Source organism: Melanotaenia boesemani, chromosome 19 (genome assembly GCF_017639745.1).
Source record: "Melanotaenia boesemani isolate fMelBoe1 chromosome 19, fMelBoe1.pri, whole genome shotgun sequence".
Lineage (NCBI taxonomy): Eukaryota > Metazoa > Chordata > Actinopteri > Atheriniformes > Melanotaeniidae > Melanotaenia > Melanotaenia boesemani.
In genome coordinates this window covers 13,003,256-13,019,823 of record NC_055700.1, presented here as the reverse complement: position 1 = coordinate 13,019,823, position 16,568 = coordinate 13,003,256, and the positions used below count along the sequence as shown (strand labels likewise).

Here is a 16,568-nt window from a genome sequence, read left to right as displayed (position 1 = left end):
TTTTGATTTTTCTTTCCTTTACTGGAAACTGAAGCAGCCAGGTAGCCGTTGATGTTAAATTAGCTTAAATGAATTAATTAATTTAAATTAAATTAGCTTAAGTGAGCCCATTCAACTGTAAAGTTTCCATGCAAAATAACAGAATATCCTCCATATTTATCTGAAATTTAAAATATGAACTACATTATTTTATGGTCAAACTTAGCTTCTAGCTAGCTTAAATGGAGCACCGCACTGTATTCATGTCTCATAAAACAGTTTATGAAGGAGTAATTACCACCTGATCAGCAATTTTCAAGCTTCAACTAATTTGTGGACTTTGAAATGAACTTCATGGACTTGCATGAAGTGCACATGCAGAGTGAATATGACTTGTCTTGATAGCTGCTGACAGGGCTGTTTTTCTCTCTTTTGTTCTGCTTAATACCAAATAAATGACTGTCTTCAGCAGGTTGTGCATCATGATCAACACTGATCATCTGTCTTTCTTCTGTTACCCACTTTATAACCCTAACCCTCCCAAGTGGCAAATCAAGCGTTTGTATGAGCAAGCTAATGTACTTTAAAAATTATAAAGGAAAATCATGTGAATGTGCCTTTCCACAACCAGTGTGCCATTCAGTTATTTTTCACCAAGAATTGCTTTTCCAAATAAAATGCACACATACCCAGCTTTTCGGATTAAAGACTGACCCCCGTAATCTGGATGACCTTAGAAGAGCTGTGTGCAGTACTCGTCTTTTCCTTCACTCCAGCACACTCAATAAGAGTTTCCAGATTATGAAAATGGAGTTTAACATTATAAAACTAAAAGGAGCAATCAAAGGACTGAAGTGGGCCGAGGGGGACTTAGAGGATTTGGATTATTAAGCAGAACACAACAGTGGAATCCCAGCAGGCCCAGTATATATCACAGCCTGCAGTCAAAAATCATGGTTCTGGAACATGCTCTCTAATTGTCATCTGCCATCAAGAAAATCATCTATCCTAATAAATAAGAGACATTGCACACAGGATACTAAGTTTCTTCATTTTCTTTATTTACTGTGGCAACTGAATGTGTACATGTGCCTATTCCCCAAGCCCCAAATGTTGGAAACCAAAGTTTTATTGTTTATGCAAAGTTGTTTGCTTTTAAAAATTCTTGTGGTGACATAGATACAGCAGCAGCAGAAGCAGCATATGTGGGCAATGGATGGTTATGTTTATGTGTCAGAGAAATTCACGTATATTTCTTCTTTCTTTTTATATTAATGTGAATTCCCTGCAAGCATTTGTATGCCAGACAAAAAATAATCACCTCATGTTTAATTTTTGGTTGCATGTTTACATCACAAGTAATGCACAGGATGTAAATTGGCTCAGTAATTGTCTCTTTTTATTTTGACTAGAATTGGCTGAGTTGACCAGCTTTAATTAGGTAAATAACAAATAACATACTGTGCACTCCATTTATTCTGCAATCAATGCCAGGATGTTTGTGTATTTAGGCACATGGGCCTTTCACTTTACAGTATTATTGACCTTTCTTATGCACTTGCCTTTGGAAAAGCACCAATTAAAATTCTCTTTAGGATTTTTTCTGAGTTAAACACAGAGAGGTTAACTCAGCAGTGAAAATGGGAGGCGAAGGTCAGTTAATAAAACATACACATTAAGCAGTGCAAATAATCTGATGGAAACAAGCCTAATTGCAAAATAAACCCACATTGTGGTGGCTGAATGTGAATTTTCAGGGAAAAAAATAACACCCAGGAAAATCAACAATTACAGATATTTTATCTTTCTTTCTGCCAAATTAGAGTGGAGAGACTAAAAACTATTCATAAAAAGTTTTTAAAAGTCCAATCTATTCATTTACTTAGATTTACTTGAGTAGCACCAATTCACAACAAAAATAATCTTAAGGCACTTGTAAAGATGCAGTTCAATTCAATCCAATTCAGTGGAATCCCATTATCCTATTGTCCAATTAAATAAAACTCATTATAATCCAATCTTCATTTGATAATTCAAATCTGCTCCTTCAAAACAGTTTAAAATTAAGCAAATACTGTATTTATGCAAGTATGCAAATTCACCTCTTATATTTTTGATTAAATAATGTTGTAATAACAGTTGCACTGCGTGGTAGTAAGCAAGATGATTCCTGGTTCAAATCTCTGCTAGTAAGTTTCTTTGCGTTTGCATGTTCTCTCCCTATGCTGGGTCAAAAAGCAGGCATATTGAGTTAACTGGTGATTCTAAACGAACCCACTGGAGTGACTGTGAGTGTGCATGGTGTGCATGGCTCTGTGCTGTGCTGGCTCTGTGATGGGCTGGTGACTTGTTCCAGCCAAATGGCAACTGCAAAAGGGCTCCCGCTCCCATGTGACCCTGAACCTTATGAAGTGGTTATGGAAAATGAATGAATAACTTGAAATGTATGACATATCTCTTAACTCTTGACTTAATTAAAATAATTTCATATAAACATTGCAGCACAGTGATTCAAACAAAATTATTATGCAATAGATACCACCCTGAATGTGTACTGACTGTTTCACTGTGCAATAAAACCCATTTTTTAATAAGTTCATTAAAGTTGTACCAGCATATGGAGAACTCATTATTTCTATAATTCCTTTAAATAGACTTGGGAGTATGGTGTTCTTACTTCTGTTTTTCAGACTCTACTTAGAGAATTGTATTATTTGAAACTATGCCTCACATTAATAATATGTGTCTAAGTTGCATTAATACTTGAAAGACCAAAGAGAATTAAAAGCTGGTTTGAAGCTGTGTGCGATAACAAAAACAAGAGATGAAGGCTATAAGATGGATGGTACTTGGAAGAATACCGTAAGGTTCAACTGTCTTCATTACACATCTCCTCTGCTGAGCTTTCCTAATCTGCCCATCATCTGCCATTTTCTTAATGACTTGCTATTTATGGCTACATAGAAATGAAGAGACTTGCTCCTTAGTAATTCTCAAACCCTGGCAGAGGAGGGTCTCTGAGGACTTTTTTTTTTTTTTTTTTTTTTTTGCCCAGTGTGTGCGACTTCACTTCACAGCGAAGGGACGAGGCAACCAAATTTTACACGTGGCAGCACATTTCACTTCATAACGTTCTCTCAATGTAAGTTTAAGTCATAGAAAATGACCAGCTTTCTAATTCTAACTGTGCAACCTCAAGTGTTGTCACTAAAGCACTAAAGCAACGGTAAAATCTGTTATGCTTGCTTGTTGCAAATGCAAATTAGATGTAATTTACTTATCCTCTTCAGTTGACAAAAATCTGGGTCATATTGCATACATGTTAAATTTTACACAAGACTCACATGTATGGACTGTAAAATGAGAGATGGGATCGTTTGATTGTGGCTGGCACACTACCACCACCTACAGCACTGCAGCATCATCAGGAAATATGCATATTGATTGCTGGTGTAAATCCGTATGAATAGGTGACCTTGTGACGGATGCAGTAAGAACACCCCCCTCTGGGAATGCACACTTACTTACACACATCATGCATGAATGAATACAGTCTACACTGTCAGCCACACAGTCATGTGCACACTTGTGCCGTCATGATAGCATGCAAGCACACATGCACACATAACATAGTTAATTCCTCATCACACTTCTTCCTGCATAATCACACATTCCTGCAGGAAGACACTCAGTCGTAAAATTGACATTTTCTTTCCATTACAACACTCCATTGACTATCATATTTTCATTCCTAAATGACCCTCCCCACTGGAGTACTAGCTTTAAGCAATCAAGTTCAGCCACAGAGAGACAACAACCATATGTCATTTATGGAGGGAACGAAATTGTTCACAGCAGGACTAACTTTATATGAACACTATTAGTCAAAAGTAACTTCTGTACATTCAAAATCTATCATTTAATGTGTCCATACTTTTGACTGCTGAGTTAAAAGGCATAATTTTGCTCAAGAATTGAGAAATGCAAGTGGTTTGTGAGTTAGCACATGGCTAATGGCTCTATGCTAAATGGCTTCTGTTTTTTTTTTTTTTTTGTTTGTTTGTTTGTTTTTTCTAGTTTTGAAAGAGCTGTGACATATGGGCAGGAAATGGACAAGGAATAACGGGAAATTCTCCCCACACCACTGTACTGTATGATCTCATTACATAGTAACCCCAGTCCAGATTAAAAGCTGCTTAGTTGCTCGAATGTCTACATGGGTGCTTGTATACTGCTGTATGAGTGTGCATGTTTCTTTTAGCATATTTAGAAAAAAGAAGTAAAACAGGAAAAAGAGCAAAAATAAAACAAACATTTATTTAAACTCTGTGTTTTGTTACATTTACATCTTTATTAAATAGTTTTTTGGGGTTAGATTTAGGCAATTATATCAGACTAAAATATATTCCCTGTACAATTCTTTGGTACTTGTTTTGGATCCTTTACATGTATATATATATATATATATATATATATTACTAATAATAATGGTATTTCTAATAATATAACTTCACATGCAATTTCTCTCTTCATGACCAAATGAACTATGTTCTCTCCCCAAAAACATCACCAGTCTCTAATACACAGCTCTGATTTAACTAGGATTCTGCTGAGAATACTGAGAGCACAGACTAGATCTTGATAAACCTATATAAAAAAGAGTCTGTCATAAGTTTATTAAAGGTCAGTGAGTAGAAAGCAGTTCAGTGTATTCTGCACAGAGAGCACAGAGTACCCTGTTGTTCACAGCTCTTTTCACATTTAACTCTCAGGCTCTTATGGATTACTTTTTTTTTCTTTGTATATTTTTAGGATAAAATCACTGCTCATAAATAATGAAATTCACGTAATTTTATAATCTACCATAATGTGTTTTTCTTCTTTTTTTTTTTTTACATTACATTTCAGCTTGCACAGCAGGTTTAACCTGTCGGAGTCCAGTAACAGCCAAACAATTGTTTGTATTTTTCTTTGATGAAAGAAAGCAGTAGTGTTTATGATATGGAAGCTTTGTATTAGCGGGTGCACAGATGTCTGATGTCATCAAAGACTGATTGTTACAGACCTTGCTGGCTGTCCTGATGTTCGCTCACTGTTCTGCCGCCTCATTAGTAGTCTGATAATGACAAAGTTAATCAAATAAAGCCTGCAAAAGATGATAACTAGCCATACTGAAATGTAATTTTCTCACATATGTGGTTTATAATAAAATTTATTTGGAAACAACTTTTTTTTTCACTTCACTTGTATAAAAGCATTTCTATTTTGCAGTTGGACATTGTGGTCTATTTTATTTTGATTCAAATATATTTATCTGGCACATCTGCCACATAATGTATGAGAGTTGCTTACTTATATAAGCAGCCATGTTCTTAATGCATGTCTCTACTGAACACAGTTGTTCCTCATTTTGTTTCAAGAGATAATACTATTACCTTGATTACAGGAAGACTATATTCAGGAAAATGCAACCTTGGCTGAAAATCATTGGGGACATTTTGTTGGAGTGGAGACATCCTCCAGCTTGTCACTGATATCCTCAAAGTATTCACCCATCCTTGAATTACAGCCGCTATTCTCTGGAGGATCACATACTATTGTTGTGTATTGCTAAACAAGATTTAAAGTCATTATTTGCTGTGCTTTTTTTGTGGCACAAGCTATGCAGAGTATAAAAACAAAAAGTGGCTGAGCGGTAATTTGTTTTGTCTTTTGTTTTTTATTTATTTATTTTTTTTATTTTATCAGGCCCCCAGATCAAAGATCTGTATATGACAAGCAAAAAGATCAATACAATATTTTTATTGTCATGACATAAGACCTTTTTCTATTTTCTGATGTTTGTCAAATGTTGGAACTGTAGCTCACATAGGGAGGTAAAATCTATTTATGGAGCAGTTTTCAAGAACAACAATAACAAAAAGCAGTTATTAAAACATACATGAGTGCTTATTGTGACAAAATTAGTATTTTTTTATTAATTTATTCTCATACTGCTAACATGAGCAATGCTTTTTTTCTGCTATCATATGGTTGGAAGCATGTGATGCTCTACAGACCATGCATATTGTTCAGTAGTAGCTCCATTGACAGATGCAAAAGCTATCTGTCCACCACAGTGAACTGAATATTAAAATTCTTTCATACAATTACAGACACTGACTTTTAAACTATCAACTGATAACAAGCCAGATGGTTCCTCTCCTGTGTTAATATGACCCAACATACACTTGCCAAAGGCTTATAATTATAAATAATTAATATAATTATATATTTAACCCTACTTTAAAGCTATCTGATGAAGGAAAACATACATATTTCAGTGCATGCAGTCGCAAAAAATTCTAATGTTCAGCAACTTTATTTTCTGCACCATTGGGTTTGCATTGATCTATCTGAATACATTTGCTTATTAATCTCTCTGCATCATCAGATGCATGTAAGTATGAGAATATTATCTATATACTCTTGGTAGAAATACAGTAAAAAGCCACAAAAATGAGCTCACCATGACTAAAAATGTAGTAAATCCCTTGGATGTCAAACTTTCACACAATTCACAAAATATTTCTGTGACCTGACTTCAAACGTGCTTACTTGGAGACAGGAAATGTCTGAAAAATTTTGCTGTATTGACACATGTTTTCATCCTGATTGCAAGTTTGCACTCCAAAGCAGGTCTCACAGCAAAACTAAATCAATATAGAAGGAGCAAAGCCTGTGTTCTCTGTGTTTGTAGATCCATACTTTCTGATGGACTTTGCCTCCTCTGCACATTATGCTCACAGTCTGTCTGCTGCAAACGTGACCGGAGAACTGGAATTTATGCACTTATGTATTTAACATATTCATTATATATCTTGCAAATTAACTATACTATTTTAACCTCTTTCAACATTAATTTTCTCCAAGTTAATTGTTGCTTAGTGCTGGAGATTGCTGCACAAACATGTTTGCAACAGTGTAGCATGGAAATAACTGCCACAGACATTAAACTGGTAATTCATAGCATTAAAGGCACCTTTCATTGGGAAGACGATGACCTGGTTTTTCCACATAGACTCCAAAAAAAAAAAAAAAAAAAAAATCAAAAAATAAAATCTGCAGCATTCTTTGATAATTTTCCTGAAATAAGTATTAATCACTTTTCACACCCCCTTTCCAAATTCATCTGATGGTCTGTTTGGTTGCATTAAAATGATCCCAACTCACAAAGCAAGTCAACCAGAAAGTAATTTTTTATGTTGCTATACAGTTGCTATGCAGCTTAAGTAAACATTGTGTAGTTGTGTAGACTAAAGCTTTTAAAACTTATATGTCCTTAAAATAATAATAACAAAAATTAAACAGTTTGACTGATGAACACTGGTTACTTTCTGCTTTGCTGTACAGAAGTTTCACTTTATGTGTACTGAGGTTCTTAAATACCCATTTCATATTTTTTTAGTGTTAAGTTGGATTACAAATAGCTACAAAGTTGTTGTGATTTTGCAAAATTAAAAATTGCTCACAACAGGGTTTGAAATAGCGTGATAATGGATAAAGGTAAAGGTGCCCACCATTTACTATATTGATCATCTTTCCCAAAAGCAATTACACAAACTCAGCCTGGGGCTTAGAGAGTCCCGGTGGTACAGTTAGCCACTGCATTATTATACTCGAAAAGCACAATATGTCCAAAAGCACATACTCGATGTAATGTGAGACAACTTCATGGATATCAAACCTTGTACCAGTAAGAGCTGCATCTTTTTATGTTACTGGTGTATTCTGCCTTCAGACAAAAATAACTCAGTGTGCATAATTTGTGAGACAACGGTTATCTTGCATGCCATTAACTAACTCAGTAATTTGCTTAATCACAAATCTATTCTTTTTTTCTAAGCTCAAAGCCTGGCTTCTTCACACATGCTCCGGGTCCATCAATGTTGATAAGAAGCCATGCAGTCCACTCAGCTTCGCAGCATCCTGTTTGTCAAAGCATGTGCTCTCTTCTCAACATCCCATGCATTGCTTTCCCGAGAAACTGACTCAGCAGCAGCCACTGTCAGGTCTGCTTAATTTTGTCATGGTTGACTTCCTGCTACCTGAAGTCTCATCTGTCAAAGCCGCTTAATCCACTTGTCACTCACAACAACAAAAAGCTGGGAAGGTGCTTTTTGAATGAAGACAGGGCTGTGGATTCTTGGTGGGGTACGGAAAATATGTAGCCTACTAGTGATTTCTTTTTTTTTTTTTTTGTGCAGGTGTGCTAGCACAGGTGCACGGTAAAAGCTGAGTGGGAAGTTGAATGTTATGAAGAATTTTAACACTATTATCATGTCAAAGCTTGATAATAATAATAAAAAAAAGCATAGCAGTAGCATCCTGCAGTAAAATACAGTCATAGAGACAAATAATTGTGCAGCAATGTGAAGTTAAAATTAATTTAGTAACGAACAACTGCTCTTCCTTTCATGCCTTTTTTGTTTGTGGAAATCAAGGAAGGAAAAAAAAAAAAAAAAAAAAAAAACACTCTATCAATGCATTTTCCCCCAGATCCAGTTTAGATAGTGTTTGTACTCCAGAATGAAAACATTGGCGGGATGGAGAAGTTGATCTTGCCTTTGCTTTGTTGCATGTAGATTAATGATTGAAACAACAAAGATTAAATTATTATTATTTTTTGTCTAATGTTGGTGTGTCCATTATAGCGTCCAATACAACTCTTACCAAAGACAATAGTTTAATGACCTTCCAGTATCTCCATGGTGCAGCTTGTTTTCTTTTGCACATTTTTTCTTTTTCTTATTCAAGTAAGAATTGTGTGATTGCAGATGCATGAAAAACCAGACATGTCTAAATAATTATGACCAGCAGGGCTTGAAATTAACACCAGCTAACTCACTCAGAGTAGGTGACATCTGACTAGCGGCTGATAACAAAATTCCACCTGCAGCTTTCCTGGATGAGAATTTCCAATTCTCTATTAGCACAACATTTCACTCATTTTGTTTTGTTATGTGTTTGTTTTCTTTCTTTCTTTCTTTCTTTCTTTCTTTCTAAAATAAATGTGTTTACAATTCTCTTATATTAATGTGTTATTGTCAGTTCCCGACTTTTTATGTGTTGTTGAATATGGGTTTTTATGAAGTTCATGGAGACATTATATTGTCAATCATTTTATACAGAAAAAAACTATGATTCCCAAATAATAATCCAGTATGTCTCAATATTATGATTAGAAGGGTAAATGTAAAGAGAAAACAATACATTTATGTGCAAAAGGCCAATGTACATACCGATATACGTACTGAGTTTGTACTGGAAAAAATTTGTTGCACTTGTTGGAATGACAATAAAGTTTAATTAATTCATTAAAAAGACTTGTAAAAACAAAAAGAAAAAAAAAAGAAAAGAAGCAAAGAAAAAGAAATCAAAATGAGCCTGACTGAGAGTACCATAAACTGCTCTTTAACTTTCCCAAAGTGAGTTAATCCTAATAGACACATGCTGAAGTGGCCAACTTTATAGCAGAAATAAACCTGGTTTTGACCAAGGTTTTGGTCTTTATAGAAAATTTCCCGGCAAATTTAATGTGGGACATTTTATACATTTTACAACAATTTAAAGTTATGCATTATAAATTGCAGGGCGACTTTGAGTGACAGATGAGTGTTATGGCCACTCTTTAATGGCTGACCATAAAGCTCTCTCACTTGGAGCCATCTTTTGAACACCAATTCTGGCTGAGAAAACCCAACACAGTAAAAACAGGGACACTTTAAAACAGAAGTCTTGAAACTTGTGACTGACATCACAATGGATCTTTTTTTTTTTTCATAGTCCACAATAAGGGTGAACATGGATCATTACAACTAATAATAAAAATGACTTTGTTTTAAGTTAATTCTAAACAAAAACATTAACTCCTTCAAACTTATTTAGTAAAGCAAAAATGGCTTGGGTTAATTACTGAAACATGGTCACAAGGGAGGCATTGTCCCAAACTCTGACCTATTTGATTTTGCTAGATTTTACAGCCCCAGATTTTGATTTATCAGCAGTATCCATTTAGTCTCCATGAATATATCAGTCATTATATATATATATATATATATATATATATATATATATATATATATATATATATATAGTTTTTTGCTTTTTTTTTTACTATAGCCACCTGTTAACAATATCTTGTAAAGATACTTTTAATCATTTGCTACTATTTACAATCTCAACTCCCATCTCCAACTTAATTTACATATACCTCTCATAACATATTCATATTGCTATAGAAATATATATTAAAACTATTTATAATCTGTAATGATTCAACCATATCTGGGAAATCTTAACATGCATTGTTTTCATTAAAATGCACTTTATCTGTGTTTATGTTTTCTGGTTTAATTTATCTGTATCACACCATCTGTCACTGGTGGAGGTGAAAATAGGGTGTAAATAGGACTGATAGAAGACATATTTTATGTGAAGGACTGTAAGCCATTTTCCAGTTTACTGACAGCTCATTTTCTAATAAATGCCTCCTTTCATTAATAAAGGTACACATGGCACAACCACAAAAATTCTTATGCAGACAAGCCACACGTAAACAAAGCCTGACAGAAAACATCATTATTTCTGTCTTTGTTCTTTACAATGTTCTTTAAGTTTCCAGTAACTTTACTGTAATTTAGGGTAGTAAGGTTTTTAAATGGTGCTCAGTCTCTAGTGTTTGCTGTATCTATTTACATTAAAAAATTATAGAAAAATATTTACTTAATTAACTATAATATTAAGACCATCAAATGCTAAATGATGGTGATGTATATTTTAAAATTATGTCTGATTTTTATGTAACCTCCACTCTTTATCTAATGCACATACTAATGCATATCACATAAAATCCAATTTTTCAGGTTTCACATCAAGATGTTATTGCACAACATTATTAATAGGTGCAAACAAATATGTGTTTGTACGCAAATGTGTTAAATACACTAACCTTGATGGCATTGGTGGAAATCTGGATCTCATGCAGCTTCCTCATCGTGCCATCACGGTCGATGAAGTAGGATGAGGCCAGCTGATGAAGGGCTTCCACATTTTGAGTAGCGTTGGCAAGCTTCCTGTCTAGCTTGTTTTTGGCCAGGTACATAGTCAGCGCCTCCTCACCTACAGGTACAAAATGAGCAAAAGGAAGAAAAAAAAAAAAAGAAATAGCAACATTATTACGAATGTCCGTGCATACCTTTAAAAGAATAATAAGCAGGTTATTAGATTAAATAAATAATCTAATGTCAAAGTGCATTATATAAATATTGTGAGAGCACTGCAGATATTGTAACTTTTTAAATATGTCCAATTCAAGCTTATCTCTCCTGCCAATACAGCTCTGATTTATCTAACATAATAGATAAGTCGAAGGTCTAAATGCCAAGGAAGTCAGTTTTAGTTCGAGAAACAGGATGCCCCAGTTTTCCAGGAACAGTCTCCATATTAGCTGTTTTATCCCCAGCTGGCACCATCCCCAGACATGTCCCTGGATTTACCCCTATTGAGATGGCATTATTTCCAAGAGAGGTCTAGTCATATAGAATTTTTCCCACAGTACCACAGGAATATTATCCTGCAGAGAACAAATATACTGAATGAAATCCGAGTTTTTTTCCAATTGCCCTATGAGGGAGAAGACAAATAGAGTGCAGAAACACAAGTAGAAAGTTGCATTACAGATAGCAGATATTTAATTATGGAAAAGAAAATTAGAAAAACTGAGGTACAGGCTCTGCTGTAGGTGGTGTTATAGCAACATGGAGCTTATCCGGCTATCTCAGGAAAACTGTGGCTGTTTGTCTGCAGTGTGGCATTGTTTGATATGTCCCTGAATCATCATAGTTATTGACTCCCTTTCATCTAGATGCCTAAAATGACCCATGTGCATGGATACATCTAATTACTATCCCCTTGTTGTGATACTAACACTGCCTGGGGAGGTGCTAAATGATTTCTTTCTTTTCTAGTTGTCTATTCTTTTTCAAATAAAAAATAGATTTCTGGATTTCTATATGCCTTTACACCATAAACACACACACACAGACAAAAAAAAAAAAGTTGTCGATTGACCTAACCATTTTGAAAACAATAGGCATATCTTGCTGCCATATAACTCAAGCGAAATTTAACCAAACAGTTTGAATGTGTCATTATGCTGGAGGTAGACTCCACCACCATGGCTGTTTAGGTCAGCTTGAAATCCTCACTTATTTGCTCAGGGGAACATTGGGTTCTCACCTCTAATATGATGTGAATTTAAGATCACAGCCAGTAAAATGAGGTCACATAACTACTGTGAATATAAAAAAAGACTTTACAGGTGCACACAGAAAAAAAAATCTGCCTATTTCTAATATCTATCCATAAATGAAAACCTGTGCACAGAATTAAAAAGTGAGCGGTCAGAAATTAAACCCCTTAACATCCTCTACGTCACTATATTTATTTATTTTTATACTTTACATCAAGTTTAAATGTCTACAGGTAATAGAGGAAGGCTTGGATTAAAGAGAGCCACAGACATTTCAGTAAGAGTCTGTAAGAATGTGATCACAATTAGCAAATGAGTCAAATATTTACAGAACGCCACATAACAGCAACATCTTAACTAGCATGCCATATGCTTGTTTGTTGACATACTATGAAAAGTTAAGTAGTACATTGAATATACATAATATTCCTCCATCTTTCTCACCAACCAACAAAAACAGGCTTAACAAGCAAACAGCAATTAGGACAAGTTTACACAACCTTGTCATCACATTACAATTAAGACACACTTCATGCTTGGATCTATTTCAAGAGCATTCCATAGAGGTTTTCAGTGCCATGAATGGTTATTTGGTTCCAAGTGATGCATTGGAATTGGTCATTTAACTGCTGGTGACCATGACTAGGGGCGGGTAAGAGTCAGAGCCGATGTCTCATGCCTGGTTAGAGTATAACCAGTGAGGAGACAAGGGCCCATTCTCTGATGCAGCCATGCTTTCGCTCCCTCAGGGGTTAGCAAAGTTGCTTATACACACTTGACTTACACAGCTGCATACAAATAATGCTCCTATATTAAGCCTTTGATCTCCATTTTTATCTCTAATTTAACTTTGTATGGCATAAAGGAAGTCTTTTGAACAAAAAAAATTGGGGTTACTGCTGCTGGTTACCTGCATAGCTTTAAAAAATCATTTGTGTGCACCTCTCTGTAAGTAATACACATGCAGATGGCATTAACTTGACTAGATGCACCAGTGGTTTATTATCTAATGCATCTATTTCATTTTTTTGTCTCCCAAAATATTTGGAGAAGAGAATTTATTGTACAAAAAAAAAACACTCAGCAAAGAACTATTTGCAACAAGCCACAGTGAAGAGCAGCCTTAACCATGATCAAATATGGAAAGTGAGAATATTTACTGAGGCTAAACCATACACCATAAAAGCACCCTTCTAACTGGATTATAATAATTATTACTTCAAGAACATAAGTAGTAAAGATGCTTGGAGAATGAAATATTAATACTCAAATATACTTGCATTGGTCATGGTTTATGCAAGGTTTATTCAAGTTGTGTTGTTGTTTTGAGGATCACACTTCAATCTCCAGTTATTCCCTGTACATTCACTGTTGGCAGGGGCCAATAAAAAAATAAAACAAACAAAAAAAACAAAAAAAAAAAAAACAAAAAACAACAAAAAAAAAACACCCTTGAGCTCAAAACAAAACTTGAACGTATAATGTGGTCAACGTAATCTTGACCATTTTTACAGTCTTACATCACAGCGTGCGGCACAGGCCTTGGTTCACATGAAGTCTAGCCTCAAGCTAATACATATCAATACTTACTCCTCTTTGGTTTTGAATAAAAAAGACTGTTCCAGTAAAACGTGTTTTTGATCCAGCTTTCTGTACAGTCCACCCTATATCCATAAGAAGTTCTTCATCCTTGTTGCTACAATTTTGAAACACAGCTTCAAATGTTTTTTTTTAATATGTTATAATATATTTTTAGGGAAACAATGTGTTTTTTTTTTCCTGATAAAGAGATTAAATGAAATTTTTTTGTTTGAAATCTGTATCTTAACTTAGTCTTAGTCTTATCCAGAAAGCCATCTTTTTTATGTAAAAAATACATTCCACTATGCTTTTTCTGCATCACTTCCTAAAGCTACAGAGACTGTGATTGCATTAATTACATGTCAAAAAAAAACATTGCCGTTTAAAGGAATTTACGTTAACTTTATACACACACACACACACATATATATATATATATATATGAGAATTTTTTCAGAAAAGACAGTGATTAGGCCAGCACTCCACCAATCAGGCGTTTATGGTAGAATGACCAAAGGGAAGCAGCAAAAATCAGAAAATATTGCTAACTTACCTAAAAAACCCAAATGACCTTCAGAAGCAAAAATCATCTGCTCTGATCAGCTAAAGGCTAAACTATTGGGCCATAATTCTCAAGCAGACAACCCAAAGACACAAAACATAAACTACTAAGAATGCTTAGGAGTGGTTTTATGAAAACTCAAGAAAACATGGTTAATTCTTCCTAGAAGAATAATAAACTTTTTTTTTTTTTTCATTGTTTCAAATCAATATATGACAGTATGTATTACCCAAATCTCCTTATGTTGGTATCTCACTTTATCTACTTGTGCATTTAAGAATTATATGAAATTATAATTACTGGCTTTAGAGAATTACACATATAGTTAACAATAGAGCAACTCTGAAATTGTATCAAAACAAAATAGCTAAATGATAGAACCAATTTGCATTCTTGTCTTCTTGTTGTTATGATGTGTGAAAAGAGTCTTCAGAGCTATTATCATCTAGTTTTCAGGTAGAAATTGAAGCTGAAAAATTGGTTAGAGCTCATAGGAATACATTATTTCTCTTGAAAATTACATAATGAAAAAACAATACATCTACTAAAGTGTTTAATATGTTCCAGTCCTGGTAAAATTTTGACAAATAATGCTGTGTAGTATAACGATTATACCATCATTTGGCATTGGTTCATAATTTTCAATTTCCATAACTGTAGATGTTATTTAGTATAAGTGCTTGGAATGGGGGTCTAATTGTAGCCCTGTTTAGCACTACAATATGAAAAATATCTTTACAGAAATTACACTGTTTAGTAAACCCTATAAGTTTTTTTCTCTTTCAAACTTTAAGGATGATCTCTATTTTCTCACTTATCTCCAATCCCACAGATTTCTGTAAACACTCACTAAGGGAATTCAAGGCAGAACAGCAGCTCTTTCACTTCAAGTGGAAAATGGAGGGAGAGAAGGTGACAGATGTGGAAAAATATATTTCTTACAGCTTTAGCAAAATGCAAATCTGTCCTTCACACTTCCAAAAGCAAAAACCTCTCCCAGAATTTATATACAATCCTGGATGTCCAGTGACTCCTTCACCACTTTTAATGTCTGGACACAGAAATATTCAGACTCTGTCAGTATACATACTGCATTGTTCTCATTGGCTGTAGGCAAATTTGAATCTAGAAATGGCCTGAACCAACTCCAATTAGTGATTTCTTTCATTCTTAGGTCTAAGAATATATATATATATATATATATATATATATATATATATATATATATATATATATATATCACATGCAGCGTCCACAAACAAAGATAAATTTGAAAAATTCATTGCTTTATGGCTTGTTTAGAACAATCTTACCAGAAATCTAACTTTAAGTGGTAAAAAGTTTAAATGTTCAAGTGGTGAAATTGCTAACAAGAGCTGATTTCTTTAGATGACACAGTCAGCATTTAAAGAAAGTAAGTGATAATCTGTCTCTTTTAAAAGCTTGTTATATTTGCCCTCCTTTCAAAGAGCTTTACTTTTTAATTATCATTTTTATTGTGACTTAGTTTGCATATGAATCAGATTGGATCATGCCATGTTGTGTGAAAGCACAAGTGATATTACTCATTTTTAAAGTGCTTTTAAAATAGGATAATAACATGTTAGAGAGTAAAGCTGTTGCCCCAGGCTTTTGCATTTTAATTTTACAATCAATAAATCACACAAAACAGTGTGTAAAATGTTTAGCATGATAATGCTTTATCTCTTTTTTTAACCCATGAATCACTATAGGTCAATGGTGCAGTTAGTACTTTGAACAGTTAGTCACACTATTGGAAATTACATCAAGGTGAAATAAATATGGATTATGCTTTAATAGTCTAGCGCTGGCTCTATTCTTTTATAATAAAATAAAAAGAAGATAAATAAATAAAATGGTTATGTGGTAATGCAGTTTTGGATGAGACAAATCGATTGCTGCAAACCATCACAAATTTCTGAAAGGGTGAAGTACTTTCAGTGATGGATATAAAACATCTCTCTGGTGTCTTATGTAAGAGAATTGGAATAGTGTCATGATGGTTGACTGCAACGGTTTCTGGGTCAAACAAGGATCTTTGAGTGGCAGCAACAAAGGAATAGTGAAGCCTCACCGATACACAGTTCACACAGTTCTCAGTCAAACAAAATGAGTGACAAGACTAAAGTCTGC

General features: G+C 34.3%; 1 protein-coding gene across 1 annotated transcript in view; it reads right to left on the bottom strand.

Annotated features, from left to right (window-relative positions):
* Positions 1-16,568, bottom strand: part of brinp1 (bone morphogenetic protein/retinoic acid inducible neural-specific 1) — a 108,737-nt gene that overhangs the window by 36,490 nt on the left and 55,679 nt on the right. The window contains exon 4 of the mRNA XM_041970596.1: positions 10,970-11,139. Coding sequence (XP_041826530.1) covers positions 10,970-11,139 — 170 coding nt within the window. The remainder of the gene's footprint in view (positions 1-10,969; positions 11,140-16,568) is intronic.